General features: G+C 33.2%; 1 protein-coding gene across 1 annotated transcript in view; it reads left to right on the top strand.

The window, feature by feature from the left end:
• Window positions 1-1,017: 1,017 nt before the first annotated feature.
• Window positions 1,018-27,211, top strand: part of LOC111054012 (nucleolar complex protein 4 homolog B) — a 67,529-nt gene continuing 41,335 nt past the window's right edge. The window contains exons 1-6 of the mRNA XM_039432354.1: window positions 1,018-1,300; window positions 4,673-4,772; window positions 5,672-5,892; window positions 7,186-7,417; window positions 10,776-10,958; window positions 12,484-12,544. Coding sequence (XP_039288288.1) covers window positions 1,187-1,300; window positions 4,673-4,772; window positions 5,672-5,892; window positions 7,186-7,417; window positions 10,776-10,958; window positions 12,484-12,544 — 911 coding nt within the window. The 5' untranslated portion in view covers window positions 1,018-1,186. The remainder of the gene's footprint in view (window positions 1,301-4,672; window positions 4,773-5,671; window positions 5,893-7,185; window positions 7,418-10,775; window positions 10,959-12,483; window positions 12,545-27,211) is intronic.

Below are 27,211 nucleotides of genomic sequence, written 5' to 3'. Positions count from 1 at the left end.
TCAATAGGGTTTTTAACCCCTTACCACCACTAAACATCATTATATTCCTATGAAATTTCTACAGTATGTTCGGTATGTGCAAATTATCCTGTATTCCAAGTATGAAACGAATGAGACAATAATTAGAAATACCCGGTCAATCACTTTTTATGCTGGCCAATAGTGTTTTTAACCCCTAGCCACAACTAAACATCATTATATTCTCATGAAAATTCAACAGTATGTGGAGTATGTGTGAATTATCCTGTATGCCAAATTTGAAATGAATGGGACAATTAGAAATACCTGGTCAATCACCTTCTCAAAAATGGCTCCAACGATTTTGATCAAATTTATACCTAAAATAGTAATTGATAAGCTCTATCAACTGTCACAAGTCCCATACATGTAAAAATTCCAGGAACTCTGCCCTATCTATGCAAAGTTTGATTTTAGATTCCCAATTATCAGGCTTCAGATACAATTTAAACAAAAAATTCCAAATGGAAAAGATTGAGCATGAAAATCTCTACAATTAATGTTAAGTGACATTCTCACCTAAAATTTAAAATAAGCTCAAAATTCGAGAAAATGTTATTATTTCAATTGCAAACTGTTGGCAACTGTTGATTCTATTAAATCATTCACTGGCTTAGATCTTTGAATAGTAGACTTGAGATGCGCGGCAACACTAGCGTCAGGTGATAAATTTTCATAACGGCAAGGAAAGTTGTGTGAGTGCGCCACACCAGATTTTTTATTATTGTACAGTAACTAACACGTGTCATGAGGCGACAGAAGCGGTCGATTTTCATTTCTACTCCACCCGACCAATGCGGTCAGCGACAGAGTGGGTCACATTCCTGAGGTGACCGCATTTGTCGTGTCGTGAAGCGACAAATGCGGTCGAGGAAATGACCGACAAATGACCGACAAATGTCGACAAATGACCGACTTTGTCGTCGACCCACTTTGTATTTGACCCAGTTTGGCGCTTTACCCCAAGTTTGTCGTCGACCCACCTTTACCCATCCCGCCGTGATTATAACGGCTTTAGTTTAGATAAAATGGTAGCAGTAGCAGTCCAGTATTTTGTTTCTGTCGAAGTCGAATCCACGTGCTGTTTTAATAACCTAAATCTTAATTTATTCTATAATTTATTTTATTAATTTATTCAATTAGAAAGTTTACATCAGTTTCAAATAATATGATTGATACCATTGAAGTAGCATCGGATCATCCTGTTCTCCAGAAAAGTAATAATTTTTTATCAAGTAGGAAAAACAGCAACGTTTTAATTGATATACTTGGACATTTTGATGTAAGTAAAGCAGTCAAATTCCACCTTTTTATTACATTTGATTTTAATAAGTTCGAGTAGGCTAGACCCGAGCAGAATTAAGTCGAATGTTAAGTACCAATTGCATTTTGCAACTAATTTTGACATAAGAGCACCTCCAGTGATCCGGTAATCACCCACATAAATATTAAATATTGACAGTATTGAGTTCCAGTATAATTATGCTATTTTTAATTTAGCACCATCGCACTATTATAACTGTATTTTGCATAACACTAAAATATTGTTGCAATTATAAAGCAAAAACCTAACCTCCCTGATTTAACTTTTTACTTTTTAAAGATTATTAAACAGTTCCTATTAGGTTCTGAACATATGTTCAGTTAGAGCACGCCCAGACAATGTATTCTAGTACTTAGTACTCATTGTCAAGGTAGCTCATTGGAAGGAAAGAGCTTCTTCTATCAGTTAGAAATTTTTTGGATAAAAACTTTGCTGGACTGTGACGCTGCCCACTGTTTATGTATTATGTTTTTAATTACTTAACACAATCTATCCAGGAAGAAATGGCTTTGATTACGGCATAGGATATATGGTGTGTGATTTGATATTTTGATGTAGGCTTATCGATAATTATAGTCCAGGTACGTTTTGCAGGAAAAAACTCTGAACACGCTATTCTAACGTGCAATAATTCTGGAGTAGCTCTATATTGGACACCCTATACAAACAGTTGACCTAATAGCCCTAAAGATTTTTACAGGGTGTTCCAAGAAAAATATTTGGTCCTTTTCCAATTCTTTGAGATTTTTTCCAAATCGTGACATCGGGAGGAAAAATTTCTTCTCACCTTTTTTTAGATAATAAAGTGGAAAATTCCGGAGCTCTCTATTTTCATTAAGTGCTGAGTTACAATTTTTCAAAAATGAGTAAATTTTTGGAAAAAACTTAATTTGAAAGAATTTCCGTTTTTTAACAACTATTATCTTACGATTTAAATTTAATGATTCAAAAACACTCTAAGCGTAATTCTCTTGCTCTACAACCTGATACCAGGTGGACTGTTCTATTTTGGATAGATTTCTAAATTCCTAGAAAAGGCGAGTGTTTTTGATGGTTAGATTGGGTCTCAGATTAGAATCTGAAATAAATGAAAAAGAACCGATAATCTGAGGAGCACTGTTAAAAGATCCAGGGCTCTAAGGTGAACTTCTTGTATTCAAGCTGTCCAATACACCAGAATCATTGAACGATAAATTTCGGTTTTTGGGGGATATCCACCCCAAATAAATTCCGAGGAGAAGAGCCTACCCAGAAGAACCCGCACCATCCTCGCGCAACAGATCAGGCTACTCCATGATTCTGAACATTTACATGTCCAGAATCGCGGAGGATGTGACCGATGTCTGTCCCGACTGTGGTAATGGACCCCACACCACGGGCCATCTTTTTACCTGCCCCACGAAGCCGACAAATTTAACAACCGCCAGCCTCTGAACCGACCCTTGCGGGGTGGCCCGCTTCCTGGGCCTTGAGACGGAGGAAGAGTGATACGGCGGGGTCCTGAGTTACTACAACAACAATAACGAAAAATTTGCGTGTTCGGAATAAATTCCTCAAACGGCCCTTTTTCACTAGATTTATAATAGGAACACCAGATACGTGACTGTACCCCAGCTTGTTATTTTTTCATTATTTTGTTGTTTCAGATTTATTCCCAGTACATTTGTTCCAGTTTTATTTTCAATAGTATTTTGCTATTGATACTGAAACCATTGATAATACTGGTGCCCTCAATATGATCAACAAGTATATACTGCTTTTGCATAATTATAACGCTACAACACATAGAGCTGATGCAGCTGCTAGGTCTTTTAGATTTTTTATTTTGCACTAGCCGGCACTCCGGCAGGCTAGCTTCGTTCGCTTTATTCGTCTAGCCAGGGGGCTCCTCTCTCTGGACCCCCGGCTGGATCATCCAAACATAGGATCAGCATTTTTCATTTGAGCTTGCTTCCTTCCGTTAAAAAGTCAATAGAGACTTTCAGGTCCGATTCAATCACCTCTTCTATATGAATTATGTAGTGCAGGGTTGATTTTTTTCACAATTAATAAATATCTGGTTAGCCTTTTTCTTAATTAGAGACTTGGTTAAAATATAATGAAAATTATTTTATTTAGAGTCTGATAACTTTTTTAAATTGCAAACAGGAATGATATGGAGAACTTAACAAACATCCTTATCGAACCCTCTTGGAACTTGTAGGAATATTTTCCCGGAAAACAAAATAATGACTTTGCCATGTCTGTAAATTTTTTATAATTTAGTTTTTGTTAAGAACAATATTAATTTATATCATGAAATCTCTGAAACTCTTTCTTACTATACACGACAAAAGGATCACGTTGTGAGACCTAGGGTTAGACTGCACAAATCAATTGAACATTTAATCTGACATTTGGCTGTTATTCTTCGACCAATCTTAATAAATGAGGTATCCTTGAAATCTTGATAAAATTTGCTAACTTTTTGTCTGTTGTAAATTTTCTGTAAAGTAAACGGTTTTCGTGAAATTTGCAATCAAAAATAAAAAATGGCCGCCATTTTGAATATGTACATAGAAATTTTTTTATTTTATTTTTTGAAGTTGAGTCTTTATAGCATAAATATTCATGCCAAATTTCAGATCAATACAACATTTCGTTCTTGAGATAAACATTTATAAGTGAAAGAAACAAAATGACAGCTATAAGGATAACCGCTGAGTTTTGGACATTTGAAATACGTCATTTGTATTCTCCTATCATCCAGGAACAATATCCTAAAATTTTGGACACTATTTCTGAAACCCTCTGTATAGATACCACATACTCCTAACTGACTTATGATAGTTACTCGCAGTCACTCGGCCGAGAGTGAAGAGAATAGATGGCCTAATAAAATTAGTTGTAGACTACTGTTTATTAGATTTTATGTGTGAAATTTTGAACTCTTGAACCCGTATTACACGCCGTATTAGGCCACCAGGTTGGAAGATGTTTGTTGGATATGTACACTGAATCTGAAATATAAATATATATCTCTCCTATCATACCAGAGATCTGGATTGACTGTGTCTGAAAGTGGACCTGACTTGGTCCTTGTATTAGGGTTGGCATATTATGAGTTATTATTATGTTGACATTTAGCTATTATTATGGGTTGACATATTGTGAGTCAAATATCACATTTGACAAAGCGTCGCAGGTCCAAATGGTGTTTCTGTTGGCTTCAAAATATAATGTAACTTACGACAGAGGTTGTATAAATTGTTTCATTGTTTGACGATGCTTATTGCTTTTTGTAGAGTTTTATGGCAAATAAAATTCTGGATTCATTTTCTTTTGTTTCAGAACATAGAAACTGTAGAAGAGCCACACATTTTGGCACTCGAAAATATTTTTATAGATGTAATTAGTAAAGATATTTTGAGTTTCAATAAATTGAATGAAGGTAAGTACTAGACATCTTCAAGTTGTTTTGTGTTTAGTTGTTTTGTGCTCAGTTGTTTTAAAGTTGTTTTAAAGATAAAGTTTCGTAATTATTGTGGTAGAATGAAATAATCATTATAATAATTTGTTCTCTAAAAAACATATGAAGGTCTGAAACATTGAATAAAAAGTGTTAAATACTTTTCCAAGTTCTTTGATTATTCTATAACGAGTACATGGATTATTACAATGTCGCGCACATCAAAGAGGTTGTGTACATATTCTTATTCCCAACATTTTATAACATAGCAGTGGCTGCCTTATTCATTAATGCACACACGAATTCTTTTTACCACGGTCGTTGAGACTTTATGAAGTACGCCTATACTATTTTGAATCTCTATGTGATGTTCATTTACAGTACATTCAGTGTATGAGGCCCATTTTCATAAACTCTTTTTTTAAATAACCCTATAGGAAAAATCTGGAGGCGTAAATACTTTCAAAAAAGAAACACTCGTTGCTCTTGCGAATATTTACCCTTTTGTAATCTGAACAATAACGCAGATCTGTTGTAACCTGTATTCACTATAAGGACTTAACATCTGGTTTTTTATATTATCTGTATTACTATCTTGCGGTAAGCACTAGAAATGATATAAAACCGCCACATTTTAAAGACTTGTTTATTTTGATGTGCACTTATTGTATTTCAAGTATACAATAATTGAATCTACCTGAGACTCGGCCTCTTTTCTTGCTACTGTACTATGTAACCACACAAGTCACTTGAATTCAAGTTCGGAACATCTGAACAGAGAAACTTTATTTTCTGTTTTTTGTTCCTTGAATTCATATGTTGTACTGTATATTGTTTTAACCATAAACCATTCTCTCACAGAAATACTTGTTTTTTTCCAGATGACCCCGAATATAAATATAGGAAATGGCTAAATGACTGCTACAGTAAGGCTCTAGCCAAGATCAGTACGGTGCTCTCATGTTCACCCAGTCAGTGTATCCAGGTGCAGGCACTAGACACACTTCTTAAGCTGCTCGTAATCGAAGGCAAATTGAATGTCGATGATGGACATCCAGCAAATAAACAAGACGCTGTTGCATTTCCTGAGCAAACCTTGAATGTCAGTATCATAAATATTTCAACTCGAACCTACAATATATTGAATTTTATACGTATTTTGTTGTTTAAAAGCATAAGAAATGCTTTGCAAGACAAATAGTCTTGTGTTCTCAGGCAGGATTGGTTAATTGGATTATTAAAGGACATTTTACATTAATATTATGGACTCATAGTTTATTGGTTGATAGGTTTATTTTCTTTGTAGGGTATGTGATGTGTAATTTCATGTATTTATTGTGTTGTTAATTTTACACTTGGTCGAGTCTTAGAGGAGACATTGCTCACACGTCATTCTAATTATTGAAGAATATAGAAAAAACTTTTTATCCAAAACAAAAACTTTTAACCTATTTCTCAGGCTGGGCTGCACAAAAGCCTGTTAAATTTTAATAATGATTAAATGCCATAAGAACCAATAAGATGAGCCTTCTTTTCAAAAAATCTTATATCTGATTGGTTCTCGTGGCATTTTATCATGATTATAGTTTAACATTTTTTTGTGCAACCGGGCCTTATTGTGAAATATTGAAATATTAGAAGATTATCAGATTCTATTAATCAATTCAAATCTAATCATGTACTTGCAATTTTACTTAAAGAATCTGAATTTACCGAGCATGGTCGTAGGCCTATTTTCCTTTTTTTTAATCAATTAGTTCTAATTTAATAATTAAAACAAATTTATTCAATTCTTGATTCAAAGCTTACGCAACTATAAAGCCCAACCAAACAGGGCTAATAATAATTAATTATTGAATTTTTTTGTTTCCTGGACATAAGGAGATTGCATTATTTTACAACACCAAATTTTCTCCGGTGCAGAGCCACATTTCTAGTGAACTGTACATTTTAGAGGGAGCCATCATGTACAATGAATAATTATTGTAGAGGAAGGTTTTCCAAATATTTTCATGCAAAATAGCTGCGAAATATCTTGAACAGTTATAAAAATATAAGCGATAAAGCCTGAAAATATTGGCGGCTATCTTGTTTTCGAGGTGTTTGCCTGTTATTTTGACTGATCATCATAATTGCGTTTCTCATTATACTAGTCCTAAGGAAGAAATTGAGACATCTTCCACGGTTGTTACCTGAAAATGACCACAAAGTGTCTTTTTTAGTACATTTGCGCTCGGACTATACTGTAATTGAAGTGAGATGTCAATGATTTTGTCACTCATTGGCTCTAATAATATATTGTAAGTCAGTAACTTCAGATGAAAAATGTCAACATTTACAACGCCGTTTAAAATGGGTAACTGAATAATTAAAAAAGTACTATTTTATTTTACAGGATATTGTAAAAAGTTTAGTTACTAGCAACACACCAATCGGACATTTGACTGGCAAATTGAATGACTACATGGCATTCAAAGAGTTCCATGCCAACCTGTGGAAAGCGTTGGCTAATTTTGCGAAATTGAAATGCAATCCTTCTGTGCAGATTGTGGAAAATGTTCTAATTCTCATAGACTCGTTCCCAAAAGATAAAGCATTGCTAACTAAAACTGACAATCGAAATAAAGGTAAGTGGTTTTTTAAAAATTGTCTTCAATATATTTACTACAAATCATGAATTGTAGCATGAATTGCATGGTGGAATGATCCTGGATTCGTACATGTAATAAGGTGTAATAAATGAAAGGAAATGAGTAGCTTAGTGATACTAATAATTAATTATCATAATGGTATTTATGAACCAATACTCCAATACTCTACCAATACTCTAGGGCATTGTTCCTGGGAAATAAACATATCTAAATATCATATTTAAACTGTCCGGAAATCTTCAGTTACTCACACAGCGGCGATTTTGCTTTTTTCACTTATTTTTTCCAAATAATGGTTAAACATACGAAATTGAAACAACATTTATTACAACTAGACAAAGCTACAAAAAATATGGTAATTTTTCAAATTCATAAAACAAAATGGCGGCCATTTAAAACGATGTTTCTTAAATAACTCAGAAACCGTTGGTTTTACAAAAAAAAAAAACATTTTTAAGTAAATTTAATTACCTATCGATTGGTACCTGATTTTTTAAGATTCGACCGTTGAAGTAGGCCGGAACTGTCACCACGGCGTGAGTCACCTGTCATTACAAACAAAACAATTATTGTGTTAGAAAAATGATTGTATCAATATTAACTGAGATGTGGCAGCTTTAGTGATTTAGGACACCGCTGGGGGTTGGTTGCAGTGCATGCCAAGGCATGCGGATAAAGTCTGCCACAACAATGCGACAGTCTCCGTTTGCTTTGCATGTCATTTGTAAGATATTTTAGATTATTTCAAACAATAATATTAATGTTACATAACCCTCTTGGTCTTGGCATAAGTTTAGAATAACTGTAATTTATTTTACTTGTGTAGAAAAAAATTAGGTAAAGATTTGTTAACAATATGCTTTTTATTTAAATTAATACAGAAACTTCAATACATTCTGAAAGAAGAATACAGAAGAAAACACACATAACCTCTATTTGGACAATTTATTTTATGAAATTTGGATGAAAATAAGTTTTGGGCTGTAGTCTGTTTCTTGTCCTTATGTGTAAATTATGAATAAATAAATGAATAATTGAATAAAATGAATACAATTAACAGAGGTTGGAAAACATAGCCAAACTTCAAATAATTTTCTCGAAACCCCGTCTACCTGCTTGGATACATGCCCTGAAACGGTTTTCCATTGACTGGAAAATGTTTGCTGGCAAAATACCCAAACTTTTTATATCCGTTTTTTATAGCTTTTTATTTTAAGCATTTTCAATTTTTTTCCAATTATCAATTAATTATTTTCCTATTTCCATGTGATAATGTAATGTAAGGAGTATAATAATGTAATGTAAGGAGTATCAAAAAGTTAATATTAACCTTTTTTCAGCTCTACAGCTCAATATAAGCATTGGCCGTCCCCACTACAGCTTTCCACGCTTCGGAACTCTTCTTATTTTGTGGAACTCTTCTAGCTTGACTCCTTGATAGGTTCATATACCTCGTTTTACTTTCATTCACCATCAACTCAACCTTTTCCGCCTCTCTTTCTAGCAACAAATATGTTTCCTGCAGGGTATCTTTCCTTCTTGCAATTATTGTATATCGTGCGCATATGCACACACCTGATACATTCTATGTAAAATATTTACCCTGTCTATTACTTCATTATCTCTATACAATGCAATAATGAATAGATAGTAGACATACAAAAGCGCTGCTCTTCCTATTAAGTACTAATTTGGACCATTGCTGCAGTCTTACTCATTGTCATTTTAGCTTAACTAATAAGCTTTTTTGGTTGAGCAAATTGCTCTAATGTATTCCATAGTTCACTTCTCACTATGCTATCAAAGGCTTGCTTGTAGTCAATAAATAAAATATGCAAATCCTGTCATGCTCATAAAATTTCTCTACAAGTTTCCTGATTGTAACTATTCTATCTTCTGTAGCTGTTTCTGATTGGAAACCGCATTGGCATTCTCCAAGCACTTGTTTTGTGCAGGCCTTAATTCTGTTGTTAATAATCCTTGATAAAATCTCATAAACTACACTGACAAGAGTTATTCTACGATAATTATAACAATCCAGTTTATCGTCTTTTTTATAACTTGGACATATGATACCTATATTCCATCCAATCTTGAGGCATAGTTTCATTTCTTCACATTTAAAAACAGAAATCTGTTGAAATTACACCAGAAATCAGATTTCTGTATGCTGGATAATTTTTAAATCTATAGAACTGAAATGACTGTATGCCGGAGACAATTCCCTTGCATAAGTAATAGACTGATCAACCAAGTACCAGATAACTCAATAGCGAGTAGAATAACATAGATTAAAACTAGTAAAGATAGCAGAATGGATAAAATGGGTAAATAGCTCACAATTAATACACTCATGATGCATTATTAATAAAATAATCTTCATATAATTATCTGTAGATACATTTCATTTATTGCGATAACCTTTTTGAATTTTTTAAATTCTTAAATATATTCTTAATATTCATTTTCTTTGTTTCATATTTGTCTTCTAATCTGTAATCTTTTAATCCGCAAATATAATTTTATAATTATTTATCTTGTTAGCCACGTCATAGAATTCACTATTCAGCTGTTTGATGTTGTGGGGTTCACGTCTCCTTCTTTCCTCCTCCCCGAAAATCACACTCTGTATTTTTCATCTCAAGTTTTATTGATTATTATTTTTCTTTACTTTGTACTAAGTTAAGGATTATTATTTTTATTGTATCATTTCTGCCGATATATTATTACCTTGTCCACCTGCCTTCCCATTCTTAGTTGCATTACAACTAAACATCTCTGTCTCTTTGAATGTTGGCTCTGCAAAATACTCCTTTTCAATACAGCGTAACTCTCCTGCTCCTTCATGTCCATCTTCCTCATTAATTTATGTTACTGTTATCAGTTCTATGAAATGCTCTGTCCATCTCTTCATGATATTATCCTCTCCATTCACTTCTCTTCCTCTTTTTTCTTTACAGGTAACAATTATTTGTCTATATTCCTTTTTTTTCATTGCTCTATAGAAATTCTTCGTCTAATTGTGTTTATATTGAGCATTCAATCTCTTCTAAATGTTCTTTAGAAGAGAATATTATCTTAATCTCTTAAAACAAAATCTTAATCTCTTAAACATTATCTCTTCTAAATTTTCTTTCTCCTGCATATTCCATCGGTAATTCTGCGTTTTTCCTTGTAGTATTTTAATATCAACATCATGCTTATAAATTTATACCTCGTAAAATTTATCATCTATTGTTAATAGGGCAAGCATAGGAATTCATGTTTGTGCCCTGAAATATAAAACTGTATATTTAACTCTTCCATCAACTATTTTTCTTTGTATCATTTTTAGGAAAACCCTCAAATGAAGATAGAGCTCTGTCGATGGCTGTAAAAAGAGTATGGACTTGGTGTACACAACATCATAAACCGAAAATGCTGAAACTACTTCTAATTACAGTATTGGAACATTTTATTCACATCCTCCATGAGCCTCTCACTCTGAGTGACTTTCTAGTTGACTCGCTCAATACAGGTAGGCCCACTAATATAAAGAAGATTAATTATTACATAAGTAATTGCCATTAAGCTAGTGCTATATAAGTTGTAATAATTTATGATAAGTTTAAACATTTCAAGAAGACTGAAAACAGTTGTTAAGCCATGTCAAGAGGCTCTGAAATTAATCAGTGCGACCTGACACCAGACCTGAGCCTGCCAGTTTGAACTAATACTTATGAAATTTACTCTCAAAATATGTTTACAAAATATTTATATGTGTGACAACTGAATCAACAAGACAAAACTAGTAGTTTGTCTACAGTACTAGTTTGTCTACACCAGTAGACCTCACGCAATTTATCATCCACAAGTATCTGATGTCACCTGTTCACCGGTTTCTCCAGACATCTGTTTAATGCATGAAATGAATAATCCACTTGTTAGCTGATTGATTATTTATTTATTTATTTACATTACAATATGAGGGCACCAGGAAGAAATACTTCCCATAATAGCCCTCTTGACACAACAGAAATATTACAATTCTAGTATATTAATAGTATAATATAATATAGTATAAGTCTATTCTAATATAGAAAATTCACTAAATTAAAGAGAGATAGAAACTACAATATTTTTTTAACTAAAATAGAAGATGAAAAAGAGGAATATGATGATGATAAGTATAAATTAATAAGAGAAAAAAGATCATTATGTCAATATTTTGAACCAACAATTGAAGATGATAACGAGGGGTATGACAATGATGATGATGATTATGATGATGAAGACGATAAAGATGATGATGATCATGATCACGGCGACTATGATGTTGAGTGTAAATTAAAAAGAATTGTTCATCAACGAATTGTTGGACGGACGATATTGTTGTCTCAACCTCCTTGCTCACGTTTAAAGTAGAAATAATGAATTTATTAGATTCCATTAAAATATATTGCTGTATTTGTGAAACCAGTTATTAAAGTTTCTATCTTCTTGTTATTTTACTTATGAATTTGACCTTTGCTTCCCCCTCTATATACATTTTTGATCTTCGATTTTGTTGTAGTTTTTGTTTTTCCATGTCAACTGATTTTTAAATTTGTATATTCTTTCATTCTTCCTCCATTTAGTTTTGTTACTTACCGAGTTCCTCTTAATTTTTGTTGTTTAACGGCTGTCATGTTCATATTTGGATTACTAGGGTGAGTTTAATCTCGAAGACAGTAGAGATCAACCTTCATTGGTGAACAGCCAATCAGTATGGCTTCACTCATAGTATATAATATTATTCTGCTGCTCAATGCTTGAGCATTCAGTTAACTAGAGATTGACATGTTGTAATAACTGAAACTAGTATCTCAAATGGTTTTGACAATTAGTTTTTATTCAATATGGATATCTACCACAATAATACAGAAAGTTGATTTTGTATTTGTACTATAGGATTGAAGTAAAATACATTTCTCTATGAAAATCATTGAAAAAATAAAATTTAATAACTTCAATAACTCAATTGATGATTTTTAATTCAATTGAACAAATTTGCTTATTTTCAGGAGGAGCTACTAGTCTTTTAGCATTACAAGGAATTTTTGTATTGGTACAAAAGCATAACATGTAAGTAATTCTTTTCGGATTCAGCAGTTGGCGTTTTGATCTTAAAATAACGTGGCATCACTGATACATCATTTGGTACATAGTTTGGTTTTACAAAATTAAATTCACTACCTGTGTCAATGAGAATTTTCATACCATCAAATTGAGTATGTGGTAGGTCTGAGGAAATTGAATTGAAATCAAACACTACATCTTGGGTTTGTTGTTGGTGCTTGACCCTAAAAAAATCTGAAATGATTCAGTCAACTTGTCTAGCTTTTGTTCTAGTTTTCGAGCCTAGAAGGATTTTCACAATATTCTGCACAATCATTAAATAATTGTTGAAATTCATTGCATCCATCTTCAGTCAAGTGGACTTGATGTGGGGCTTCGAAAGTTGAGACATTTCTCATAGAAGCATCTTGATTCTGAACTGCTGGTTTTTGGTAAAACCTACATTGATAACCTGCCTATCAAGTTGTTCTCTGACAAATACAAGAAATTCGTCTTTCACTCCATCTAGCATGTGTCAGGAAATGATAGTAATATGTTTCTCTTCGAGAGTGTTAACCAAATTGAGAGGGTGTGCTTTTGGATTTGGTTTCAAATGAAGTAGCTCAGTTGTAAGTTGGTGAACAGTATGAGTATCAGCAAAATTGTCTTTTAGAGCAGAACAACAGCCTATGCAGTCTTTTTCTAATGTGATAAAGTAGACGCTTCTTCAACGTTTGAAAGAATTTGCTTCTTCAACAAAGAAGACGCTTCTTCAATGTTTGAAAGAATGTGCTTCTTCAACGTTTGTAGCACAATATGATTCATATAAAGTTTTCACTACTTCCAAAAATGGCACTAAGTCAATTCACCACTAAGTGGTAAGTGGTATCTGTTCAGTCTAAGTGGTATCACCACTATAATCAGGGATCAAATCTGTATCATCTTTGGAGATAGGTTTAGAAATACATTCTACTACCTGTTGCTGGTGTGCGGGCTGCATGCTCCCATTCTCAGGCTTGAATTTGACATGGCTTCATTTCCACTTCTTCAAAGCACGTCTTCAGGTCTAAGCTATGTTTAAGTAGTAATGGTGGTACCCAGCGGCTGCCTTATGAGTGTCCACTGGTCTCCAGGTTGTTGAGTACTGAGTCCTGCTATTTGTGATGTATGGTATCCCATGAACTAACATTTTTGAGTTCACATAAACATCTAACTGATTGATCAGGCATGAAGATTAAAATTCACTGAAAATTTAAATGATAATTGATCATGAACTTCTTGTCACCAGGTCCCTGTTCGGGCGCCAAATAAGTTAATTGAAGTAGAAAATGTGTTTTAAAGAGATATTTTATTTAGGATATATATATATATATAAAAAGGAGACACAAGACATAAATAGATTGAAAACACTTAGAAACTTACCTTGCCCACTCGGTGCTCAGTTGAGGAAGGAAACTCAGTTTCAAAAAATTTCTGTTTCTAATGTAAGTTTCTAAGTGTTTTCAATCTATTTATGTCTTGTGTCTCCTGTTTTAATTTATATTACAAACTTTAAAGTGTCTTCTGTTATATATAAATTAAAACAGGAGACACAAGACATAAATAGATTGAAAACACTTAGAAACTTACATTGCCCACTCAGTGCTCAGTTGAGGAAGGAAACTCAGTTTCCAAAAATTTCTGTTTCTAATGTAAGTTTCTAAGTGTTTTCAATCTATTTAAGTCTTGTGTCTCCTGTTTTGATTTATATATAACAGTAGACACTTTTAAGTTTGTAATATAAATTTAAACAGGAGACACAAGACATAAATAGATTGAAAACACTTAGAAACTTACATTGCTCACTCGGTGCTCAGTTGAGGAAGGAAACTCAGTTTCCAAAAATTTCCGTTTCCAATGTAAGTTTCTAAGTGTTTTCAATCTATTTATGTCTTGTGTCTCCTATTTTAATTTATATATAACAGAAGACACTTTTAAGTTTGTAATATAAATTAAAACAGGAGACACAAGACATAAATAGATTGAAAACACTTAGAAACTTACATTGCCCACTCGGTGCTCAGTTGAGGAATGAAACTCAGTTTCAAAAATTTCCGTTTCCAATGTAAGTTTCTATGTGTTTTCAATCTATTTATGTCTTGTGTCTCCTGTTTTAATATATATTACAAACTTTAAAGTGTCTTCTGTTATATATAAATTAAAACAGGAGACACAAGACATAAATAGATTGAAAACACTTAGAATCTTACATCGCCCACTTGGTGCTCAGTTGAGGAAGGAAACTCAGTTTCCAAAAATTTCCATTTCTAATGTAAGTTTCTAAGTGTTTTCAATCTATTTATGTCTTGTGTCTCCTGTTTCAATTTATATTACAAACTTTAAAGTGTCTTCTGTTATATATAAATTAAAACAGGAGACAGAAGACATAAATAGATTGAAAATACTTGAAAACTTACATTAGAAACGGAAATTTTCATCAATTCACAAATCACTCACCTCTGATGAAATCCCAACTCCACCTGGTACCCTACCTTGCAAACGCCCCAACTGTAAAAACTGTACTATCACTGATTCTTCCATCTCCTTTACCAGTCCCATCACCAACTACACCCACCAAATACATCAATCCAGTAATTGCATCTCCAAAAAATTCATCTACCTCCTTTCCTGCAACTTCTGTCCTGCCTTCTACATAGGTGAACCACCACTGCCCTAAACCCCCGGATCATCAATCACAGGGCTTCCTTTAAAAATAATACTTCCCTACCCATCCCTACCCATGGCTCTGAGCACAACAAGAACTTTGATTAATGCTTCAAAGTCAAAGTCCTTGCCACCCTCCCTCCCACAGCCCCCTCCATAGATGTCAAGACAAAAGAATTGGCTTTTATTTGGGTGCTTGGAGCTGCTTCCAGTCCTGGTCTCAACTGACAGAAATAGTACCGTAGCTATCAACTCTACACCAACTGTTTCATTAAATTGAAATAGATTCCATCATATCATAATAAATTTCACAGCTATCAAATATATATTAAATGTTCAATAAAAATGATAAATAAATTTCATTCAATTCAATTCTACAATTCCTTTCTCCAAATTTAGTCTTAATTGTTTTTTGTTTCTTGATTTCTAATTTTAAATCTCCTCTTTTCTATCAATTCATAAGCTACACCTTTCCTTATTCATAACCCACTCAAATCTTATATATCCCGTTTGTAACCGCCCCCTAAATACCTCATAATGTCCCCTGAATCTGTACTCTTTTTCTCTCCATCCAGCTGCACCGGGTAATCTGTGGTCTCTGCTGCTACAATTGACTCTCCATGAGTACTCTGTGGTCATGACCATTTGATTCCAAACTGTAGGCTGCCCACTCGGTGCTAGGTTGAGGAAGGAAACTCCGTTTCCAATGTAAGTTTCTAAGTGTTTTCAATTTATTTATGTCTTGTGACTCCTATTTCAATTTATATATATAGCACATAACAGAAGACACTTTAAAGTTTGTAATATAAATTAAAACAGGAGACTGATTGATTGATTGATTGATTGAGTACTTTATTTATGTAGATTACAATATATACTGGCTTATACACTTATATACAATAGCTTACAATACAGCAAAATTATAGATGAATTTACATAATATAGACTAAGAAAATAATTATTGAACTGTATATGATATGAAAAAGCAATTTGTAATATAATAACTATAGATAATAATCATATTGTTATGCATCTACATAAATTGGCGGAGCTTTGGACATATCAATGTCCATTCTTCGGAAAGAATATTAAAAATATCCTCCCCACTAACTCTCTACCAAAACGTTAATTTCGTTATTTAAACTAAGGATTTATTTATTAATGGAAATATTGTAAAAGTTTTAATCAATATGAATATTAAAGAGAAAAAAAAACAGAAAATTGATAGAGTAAAATAATTATATAGGTAGATAAGATCAAATAATTGATTAATAAAATGAAGTAGGCTGAAAGTAGATCAGGGTTATCAACTTTCAGTAATATACAGCATTATGCAGTGGATATTGAAATAACATGAGTTTATATAATATATATATATATATAATATATATATATATATATATATATATATATATATACAATTCGTTCTATAACATGGTTTAAAGGTTTGTATTTGTGGGATGGATGTCATGTGATCGTTCTAGGGCCGGACAGTTTCAGTCATTTGTTCCAAAAGATGTTTTTTTAAAGTTAGGATGAAGCTCGCTCGGCTCTCGATGGACCTGATAGAAACAGGAAGTGCATTCCATGCACGACAGGCACTGACTAAGAAGGATTTTGTGAAAATAGTAGTTCGATGATTGGGTATCCTTAAAGTACTTTCTCCGGTTCTAGTATGTGAAGCATCTATCCTCCTACCTTCAGAGACAAATTTGAAATCATCTTTAAAATAGTTCGGATTACCGTATATCAAGATATCTCTAACAAGGTTGACTATTCGAAAAAGCCTCTGAGACGGGAAGCTTTAATGTTGAACTAGCAATGTGGGCTGGGGTGATATGATCATGGCGTTGGAGAGAGTAGACGAAACGTAGACAATAATTTTGGCAACGCTGTAGTTTATCATTCAGAGTGACTTGCATATCGTTAAGAACAGAATTACAATACATTAAATGTGGGAAGATGAGAGATTGAACCAATAATAATTTAATGTTTCTAGGGAGGATATCGTGCATTTTCTTCAATGCATGCATGGCTGAGAATACCTTTTTACAAGTTTTGTTCACTTGTTCTGACCAGTCAAGAGTATTATTCATAATAATGCCTAAATTTTTAACTGAGCTACAGTAAGGAATGTCATTACCGTCTACACTAATTTTGTGAATCGATTCAAGGTCAATATTGTTTATAAGACGAGAATATCCTATTATAATGGGTTGTGTTTTGATGGGATTAAGCTTAAGGCCATTTTTCTTTGTCCATTCCACTATCGAATTGATATCCTGATTCATTATTCCAACTGTTTCATTAATTTTTGTTATGGGACAGCTTAAATAGATTTGAAGGTCGTCTGCATAAGTATGGAAACTGGAGAATTTGATAATGGAAGAAAGGTCATTAGCATACAAAGTGAAGAGGAGAGGGCCTAAAATTGAACCTTGTGGTACTCCATGCATAACGTTTTTCCAAGTTGACTTTTTGTCACCGACAGATACACATTGTTTCCTACCTAATAGATAGGATTTAAACCAAACTAACGAGTTGTGACTGAAACCAAGAATAGCCAACTTATTCAGAAGGACTGTATGATCAACAGTATCGAATGCTTTAGAAAAATCAAATAGGGTGAGGATGGTGCATTTTCTTTGGTCCATAGCTAACCTTATATCATCAGTGACACGAAGCAGAGCTGTCTCAGTTGAATGGAATTTTCTAAAGCCTGATTGAAAGTTATGAAGCTTACTATTGTTGTCTAGAAATTTTACAACTTGAGCATGAATGAGTCTTTCTAGCACTTTGGACAATGCAGGTAAAATACTGATTGGTCTAAAATCCTCAACTTTATTGGGTGATGGAACTTTATTTAGAGGGCGAACCAGAGCAAACTTCCAGTTTTCAGGGAAAATGCCTTCTTCAAGTGACTTGTTGAAAATGTATGTAATGGTTGGTAAAACAGCAAATAACATCTTCTTGATAAATTTAATAGGAATTTTGTCTACACCCATAGCATTACTATGAATACGTTGAATTGCTCTGAAAGTGTCTTCTTCTGAGATTGGATGGAAATGAAATTGATCAGTGATTGGTAAATCTAAGTTTGTAACTGCTCTTCAAGATCATCAATGTGATTAGCAATGACAACTTCGTCGCGTTGGTTAGAGTGTGAAACGAAATGGTCATTTATATTATTCAATGGTAAGTCAATTTGTGGATTCGATTTCTCTTTGCCAAGCCCGAATTCTTTTATTCCCTGCCAAAGTGATTTAGAGTCTTGTCTATTGTTTGTCATAAACGAATTCAAGTACCTAATCTTTGAGTTCCGTAATTCCTGTTTAACCCTATTTCTAAGGCTCCTATACTCTATCAAACTGTCCAAGTCAAATGTCTTTTTAAATTTTCTATGTGCTTTGTCTCTACGTCCCATCATCTTAAGTATGTCTTCAGTCATCCACGGTACTCGTCGTTTTCTATTAATCCTCCTTGTCACATAAGGTGCATGTTTGTCATACAAAGTCAAAGTCCAATTCTCGAAAGTCTTGACCATGTCATCAACTGAGGGTAATGCTTCAATTTGATGCCATGGAGTCTGAGCCACATCAGTCAGGAAGGCGGCTTCATCAAAGTTTTTGAAGTCTCTATAAGTGATAATTTTCTGTTCTGGCTTGGGTATCTTATGGGAAAGTACACAGTAGATCAAATCATGTCTAGAAGTGCGCCTGGAAGTGCGCCTCCGTTCGTCTGTGCTCTATGGTCTACACAACATCTCTACCGCGTCTCTCTGGTCACGACCGTTAGAATGTTCAAATCTGCACCACTTCACGTCCTGGTTAATTGACAAAGGGGGCCCAGCCCCCGAAAATTCTCGTTTAAATGTAAGTTTTTAAGTGTTTTTAATCTATTCGTGTCGTGTGTATCCTGTTTATATTTATATTATAGAATATATATATATATATATATATATATATATATATATACTGTTTTAATTTATATTACAAACTTCTGTAATGTGTTATATATATATACATATATATATGGAAGTGCGCCTCCAATCAGTGTGCCTCCGTTCGTCTGTGCTCTATGGTCTACACAACATCTCTACCGCATCTCTATGGTCACGACCGTTAGAATGTTCAAATCTGCACCACTTCACGTCCTGGTTGATTGACAAAGGGGGCCCTGCCCCCGAAAATTCTCGTTTAAATGTAAGTTTTCAAGTGTTTTTAATCTATTTGTGTCATGTGTATCCTGTTTATATTTATATTATAAAACTTTAAAGTGTTTTCTGTTATACATTTATACATACATTAATAGATACAATCATTCTCAACACAATCATTCTTAGTTATATATGTATATACTATACACTTTAGTTTTATAATATAAATATAAACAGGATACACACACACACACACACACATATATATATATATATATATATATATATATTATATATATATATATAATATCCATTATCATTTTGGCATCCTTTCATGATGCCTAAATTTTGGCATCCCAATGAAATTGAGGAGTATATTGGTTTTTCATGGAAGTATATTAGGGTTTTGTATGTGTTCCACTTCGATTTTTTACTTTGATTTATTGAAAAACTTGAAAATAAAAATTGATTTTTCTCTATCCCCGCCAGCAATCCAGCTCCTTTCATTATGAAGACAGAGGTGCGTCCGACGTATACTTTCATATACTTTGATGACAATCTGAAGCCCGGTTGAATATACAGTGCTTGAAATTTTCACATTGCAGCGTTTTCGGCATCCGGCGGTGTTGCCAGTTTTTTGAGCTGCTTGAACACAACCGTAGCCTTCGTGCAATAACAGTCTGGGTTTTAGAATCATGCTTTGTGAAGTTACTGAGTGGACGAGAAATGCGGACATTGCGAGTTTTCAAAAACCGAGTTCACATCATGCCACTGTCAACTGAAGTTGAACTTTGTTCATGTTTCTTCCACAGCACATTAGTACAAGTGATGTTGGATTATTTGAATTCCTTAAACCATGGCATATAGAAGATTATGTTTCCTATGAACCGTGCTATGAATTATCAATTACTCGTTGATATCAATAATTATCCATATCCTTTTCTAAGAATGGGCATTCCTAATATGTTCAAGCTACTCATATTTACGTTGTTACAGGATGAAATAGTATTATATTTTCCAATCATTATCAAATCATCATTCTGACTTCTAAGTAATAATTATAATGCTTTTGATGGGTGTTTTTGCTTGCAATAGAACAACCTTTTGACTTTATACATTGCAACTGTCAAGTGTAGAATTCCAGAGTAAGGAAATAAAAATGAATAATTCTTATTCATATTCAAGTAGAGGCTTCATATTCTTTCTAAAAAATTCCAAGACCAAGAAAAATCAATATGTGAGCCAATTCGTTACTATTTATATTTGCACAACTTCTCATGTAGAGAGGAAACTGGCGATTATTTTCAGGTTTCTTATACTATGGAAGATATCCAGAGATTGGTGTCTCAGCAGTTGTTCTTGTGTCACAGTTTTGAATGCATATGTCCTTCTTCAAAGTACTCTCCATCACCTCGATTCTCTTCATTCTCTATGTCAACGATTTTCTGAATTGAAGGCATTTGTCAATTCAACTATGATATCCTTTGCAGATGATACCGCAGCTGCAGATGATACTGTTTTTCCACGGTAAAACTTGGAATGAAGTTCACACCATAGCTGGACAAAACATATTATGAATTGGCTAGATAGGAATACCTTCTTTGATAATATAGATAAAACTAACTACATAACCTTTTTAGTAAATAAAATAGGACAGCCTTTCGATAATGAAGAGTTAAAGCCTCACCTTATTTTTTGTTATGCTCTACCTGCCTATTTTAAGGGAAACAATAGTTGGCTATGTATTTTTCCTCCTTTCTTTATTTTCAGCAGACACCATCATGAATCTTCTTTTTGTATTTCTATTAGAATTTGTATTTTAATCTATTATTTTTGTATTTTGATTTCTTTTGTGTGTTTTTGTGTTCAATTGAAAACATTGATTGAATTGAAGGTCCACTATGTTGAATTCATTCAATAGTACTCTGATATCGCGACTTACAGTATTAATATATTGAAACTGGAATCCTAGTTTGCATTTTCAGTAATTATTAACAGTAGATACTTCACTTGATATCTTACTTTCTGAAGTGTTTGTTAATGGAAATTATATTCATTACGTTCATACTTCTAGGACCTATAGTGTGGTCCACGTTATAATGGCAGTGAATAAAGATAGAAGAATAGCGATGCCGATTCTCTGCATTAATCAATTATATTTCTACACTGTCAAAAACATAATTGTCATCGTTGTGGACCTAGAAAAGGATAGTATCACCAGCTTTGTCGAATGATAGCAAAACTAAAGTTGATAAACTGTCATTATAACGTGGACCTCACTATAGAGTGCTAACTCCGCCCTAATAAAGGCAATCGATCAATCAATCATTTTCTGGAGATATCTCTCTATCCTTCGTAACCTTTCTAAACTCCCTAGTCTCAAAAATGGACCGTGCGACTGATCTATGTCTTTCCACTTAGAAATACCGATGGAAATACACCAATTTCGAAATAAACATTCTCACATTGAAAATATATTCCACAATTATAATTATTACCGGTATTGAATTATAATTACGTGTCTTTTGAAAAAAAATTCACTGAGAAGATCAAATTTTATGGAGTAGAGAATTGTTCCAGTAATCTTTAACACGTTTGAAAATACTGAAATTTAATAAAGTTCATGGGTTATGACAAAAATCCTATAATAATATTTTTAATGTTTAATATTCAAAGTTTAAATTTGAATCGGTTTCCTTTCTTTAGTCCCAACAAATCATGGAATAGCATAATCATTGTCAACTCTGAAAAACGATCAATGAAAATTGACTTTCAAGCTCTTTTTGCTAATAATAATAGACGATCATTTAACAACGAGTTTAACATGCCTTGTATACTTAGACTTATTTGCTCCAATTTGGCATGTACTGTATATATTTACTTGTTCAAATTTATTTTGGTTTCAACATTTTTCGAATTTATTTATAAGGGCATGCGAATGGATTATTAAGTATACTTTCATAAGTATTTTTGAATTACGCATTAATATAAACTCGTAATCTATCACAAGGTAATAAATAAATATACAATCCCTACTACCTTTTACGGTGAACTAGGCTTTTGTGTGTTGTGAGGAGGGCTGGCTTGTTTTGAGAGTTGGCGCGAAAGTGCTTGCTTTACTAGGGCTGTATGAATTGTGTTGAGTTAAAGCTGTTATATTTTAACTTTGCTCATTCTCTATCTATCTCTCTCTCTCTCTCTCTCAAAAAAAAATGCCCTTAAGGCTAGCTTTACACGCTTTCGGTTTCATTCGGTTCGGGTCGTTTTCGGTCCGGTTCGTTACCGAAAACGAATGAGGCTTTCATGCATGTCAGGTTTTAATTCGTATGGTTCTAATTAGGTATTTTCTTCTCAAACACAGCTATGTTTGGATTTTCACAGTTCATGCTGGTATATTTAAATATAACAGCTGGTGTTAAATTGTAAGATGTTATTTCTTGAACAACAAAATTTTAAAGTTAATTAAAAATTGAGAATTATTTGAATAGTTTATTTTTGATTATGTTAATTTTGGATGTTCAGAGAGATTATTTTTTTAAATTGAAAATTTGTTCCTTGTTTTGACACATGGTATATAAACTTCATCTCTCCACTCCATTGATGAAATCATGTAATATTCGTGGAAAAATGAAAAAAAATAAATGAAAATTCTCCCTTAGTGAAAGTAGCCTCTCGCTAGCAACGAATTGAAACCTGATGGAATCTATTAGAGTCAAGTGGGCGTTCGGTTCTATGCGGTTTCTATTCGGTACCGAATTCAAACCGGATTACCGTTTCACACTTATCGGAATTTGCCGAAAAAGAAACAAATCGAATGAGTGTGTAACTAGCCTAATGAAGGCAATCAATCAATCAATCTCTCTCATAACATTCGTTCATAATAATATATTGTTGTACATTTCTTTATCTCTCATTGTTGTTAGTCTAGAGTTTAGGGTTGCAGCTGTCGCGTTATCATTTTTGTAGCATCATGATCGCTGGTTCATAATTATTCATTTATAAACAATACAGCTAACTTCAATTAATTCTTCATAGTACAATTTGTAAAATGAATGAACGGTCTGAAGATGAAATGCAATTCATATTCGATAATACAATATTGTTCTGTATCTACTTAAATCGACCAAGTTTAAACCGTCCATGTTTGTCCATTCTTGGAAAAGGTTATCATGGATATAATTTCCACTAACACTCCAATGGAAAGATGAAAGTGGAAAATGGTGTAGAAGTGCAATAGAAAAAAAGATATAATGAAGATGTTCAATAAAGAAGTTAAGAGAAACTAGAATAAGAGGATGAAAAAGAAAGGAAAAACAGAAGAAGAAAGGAAAGTGATGAGTGAGGGAAGAGGAGTGTGATTCACTAAAATTTGTCAGTATTTCCTATAAAGCTGGGGTTTCGTTTGTGCGTAAATGTCGTTTTCGACCATAACAGTGTGAGGATCTCACATTGGGTAGATTTCAATTTGTCTAAATATCCTAAAAGATTATGTTCAATCATATTTTAATGGAGAATCTTAAGTTTATACTTTTTTTACTTTCAAATGGCAATATTTTGATATTATTAGAAATGTTTTTATTTTCCAAAAGGTCTCATAAACACAAATAATGAAAAGTTATATGATCAGCTGTTATATGATCGGTTAGGAATGTTCTCTTGATACAAACTTCTTGCTTCAGTACTATCACAGTGTCCCATCCCATACATTGAATGCATGTCAGCTAATTCGGAGTATGAATAATGTCTAAAATTACCTGCCATTTTTCAAAAAGTTAACACTTAACAAAAAAGCAAAGTGAAATGGTTACAAATAACTGGTTAATAGATTAAACAAAAAACACAGCGCGGTTACAGTAGGCCTAACTTACAGTTTGTTGTTTTGTTCAACAGTGAGCTAAAATATTTCTGAGAATAATTTTTTTAAAATATTTTCTTATTTAATACGAAATAAATCAGCTGTTTTGAAACAGCTGTTATTTAAATCCATGTTTTATTTGCAATCAGCAACAACCTATGAGTTATTAGTGTTATCTCCTCATAAAACAGCAAATTTTTGCGGTGTAATGTACTACATAAAAATACATTTAACTTTTATTTGAATTCAGTTTACACAGCTTACATAATTCTTTTCAGAATTGAATTCTCTACAATTTTTATTGCGGAAAATTATTAGTTTACTGGTCATTAAAGAAAGTTATTGGGCATCAAACGTAGAAGACTGTGTTTTTCTACTTAGATTTTTTTCATATTTCAACTTTTTTCTCAAAAAATACTCACACTACAGCTTCCAGACTAGTTTTATTCAATTTTTCAGATTTTTTTTCCATATGAATTCACCATAAGTTTTTCAAAAACTAGTCCCCAAACAATTCAGCATCGGTGTATTTCTCCAGAGGAACTGAATTCCGGGCGAAATCTTTCACTCTGTATAGCTCGCTAATGAAGCGTTTATGGATATATGTTTATAAGAACTTTTTTTCTTATTTTTACCTCTACTATTACGTATTAAATTATTTTACCATAATTAAGAATCACCCTGTTTATTGGGTAAACCAGCCCACGTTGGGACAATCCCACATTGGGACACTTCAAGTTGTGGGAAATTAGTGAGTGTTAGGTTGGCAACAACTGCGATATTTTATCAGCTGTTTATAGCCTTAATTACAGACATAATAATTTCAAATGTAGCACCACTCGTTATTAAGAAAAATCAAAAACATGTTTTTGTAACCTCAAAGTTTATTTTTGAGAAGAGGAATTTTAATTTTTACTTTAAACATTTACCATTTAAGGTAAGTCTCACAGCTATTATGCATTCTGTATTATTTTATGAATATTTTGACATTTAGAACTTTATTGTACTCTTATTTTTAATTCAGTTATTCTGTCTAAAACAAAGCCATGACCATCTGCCCACCTTGGGACAGCCCACATTGGGACACTGTAATCATGATATATGCTTATATTGAGTATTACGATGAGTATTGCTTCTGAATCTTATTAACTCAATGTAGGCTACATATCAATGAAATAAATATGATATATGATTATAACCTCCAATGTAGCTTCAGAGGTAGCCATTTCAAACACACTTTGTGCACATGACTTTTGGCAATAGTTTTTACTAAAAAATCAAATAATGTATTTATACTATCAATAATCATAATAAAATGTTATAAATTAACAAAAATGATGAATTGCTTATTTTCAATTCAATATCCCAACCTGGGCAAGAGATGTCCCATCGTGGGCCGATCTTAAGCCCAGGTTTGGACACTCCCCAAAAAAATCAATGCAGTTGCCATCCTCAAGGATGAATGTGTTAGCAAATACAATAGATATAAAATTAAAAAATGTAGATTTTTTTAATTTTTGTCCAAGTTTTGAATTTCGTTGTTCCAGCGTGGGCTGGTATTTATTTATATTTATTAATATTTTATTAATCCATTTTACAGACATATGTTTTCGTAATTTTCGGCCAAGCGGCTACCGAAGAACGGAAAGATGATCATGATTCAAGATCATATTGATATAATATGATTTAGCATCTCAAGTTACCAGCTGTATAATAAACACATCACCCTGTGATAAATTATTGTGTACTGGTATTTAAACGGTTTGGAGTTGAAGTTAGTGTAGTTGATTGGTACCAGCTGTAGATAATCGTTCCGTAGAAGACCTATACAAATAATTATTATTACTCCCCTATCATTGAGAAACTGGCAAATGTTAGGAAAAAATCTGGTGTGGTACACTCACACAACTTTCCTTGCCCATTATTCTTTAAGCCTTATTCTTAACCCAAGAGCCGGCAGCTGTCGATTTTTCGACAGTTGTACGTATCCATGAGCCGGCACGCTAAAAACTCTGTACCGGCAGAGAGAAAATTCCATAATGGTAGTCACATTTTAAAATCGCATCAGTTACTTAATTAATGCATAAACATATGACTTGTTATACATCGTTGTAAAGATAAATAATTTATGGAGAATATATATGTGGAAGAATTGAGCGTTTTGGATTCGAAATAAATAAAATGTCTGCATGACAAATCTACAAATAATGCAAATTGAGAAAAAATAAAAATTAGTTTATATGTTGGAAAAAATGTTTCATGCCACAAATGAAAAAACTGATATATACAAATCATGCAGACAATAGTTGGGATCACACTCACCAATTTTTGTTACGGTACTGTAAATCATTCCCTCGAATTTTGGTGATTTTTTTGTGTTGTGATGCACTTTATTGAACATCCGCATGTGTACGTTTTTGTGGATCTGCTCGGTAATAATGTTGAAGCTCACTAAAACACTTAGTATGTACACCAACATTACAACCTGGGCACCAATAGCTGGATCTTCCTCTCTTATTTGGTTCATGACCACACACATAGCATGTCCTTTCCCTTCGTCCATCCAGCTTGGTCAATTTATGCATTTCACCTGTTGGTTGAAGTTCAATAGCTGGAGCATCTTGGCACAATGATTCAATCACAGATATCATGTAGTTGTGTCTTGACAATGGTTTCTCAGTGTTTTTAGTATAGATAATGTAGCTATTGAGGAGAGCCATGTCCAATATGTTGAAAAATATCTTCTTCCAATATCTTCTAGTCGATCTATTGCATGAAACATGATAGATAGACTTGTCTTTCAAGTCCACCCCTCCCATGAATTTGTTATATCTATCAATCAAATAAGGTTCTATTGACTGTCGACCACTGTTGCTCCTCACCATAAGGTCTTCAGCATGATAGGCAGAGTTTAGGCAATAAACTGGCTTCCTTGTAGCTCTCTCCTTGAAACCAAGTAGCAACAGATCTCCAGATCTGT

Source organism: Nilaparvata lugens, chromosome 7 (genome assembly GCF_014356525.2).
Source record: "Nilaparvata lugens isolate BPH chromosome 7, ASM1435652v1, whole genome shotgun sequence".
Classification (NCBI taxonomy): domain Eukaryota; kingdom Metazoa; phylum Arthropoda; class Insecta; order Hemiptera; family Delphacidae; genus Nilaparvata; species Nilaparvata lugens.
The sequence above is the reverse complement of the archived record's forward strand: the minus strand, read 5'-3'. Positions and strand labels throughout refer to the sequence as shown.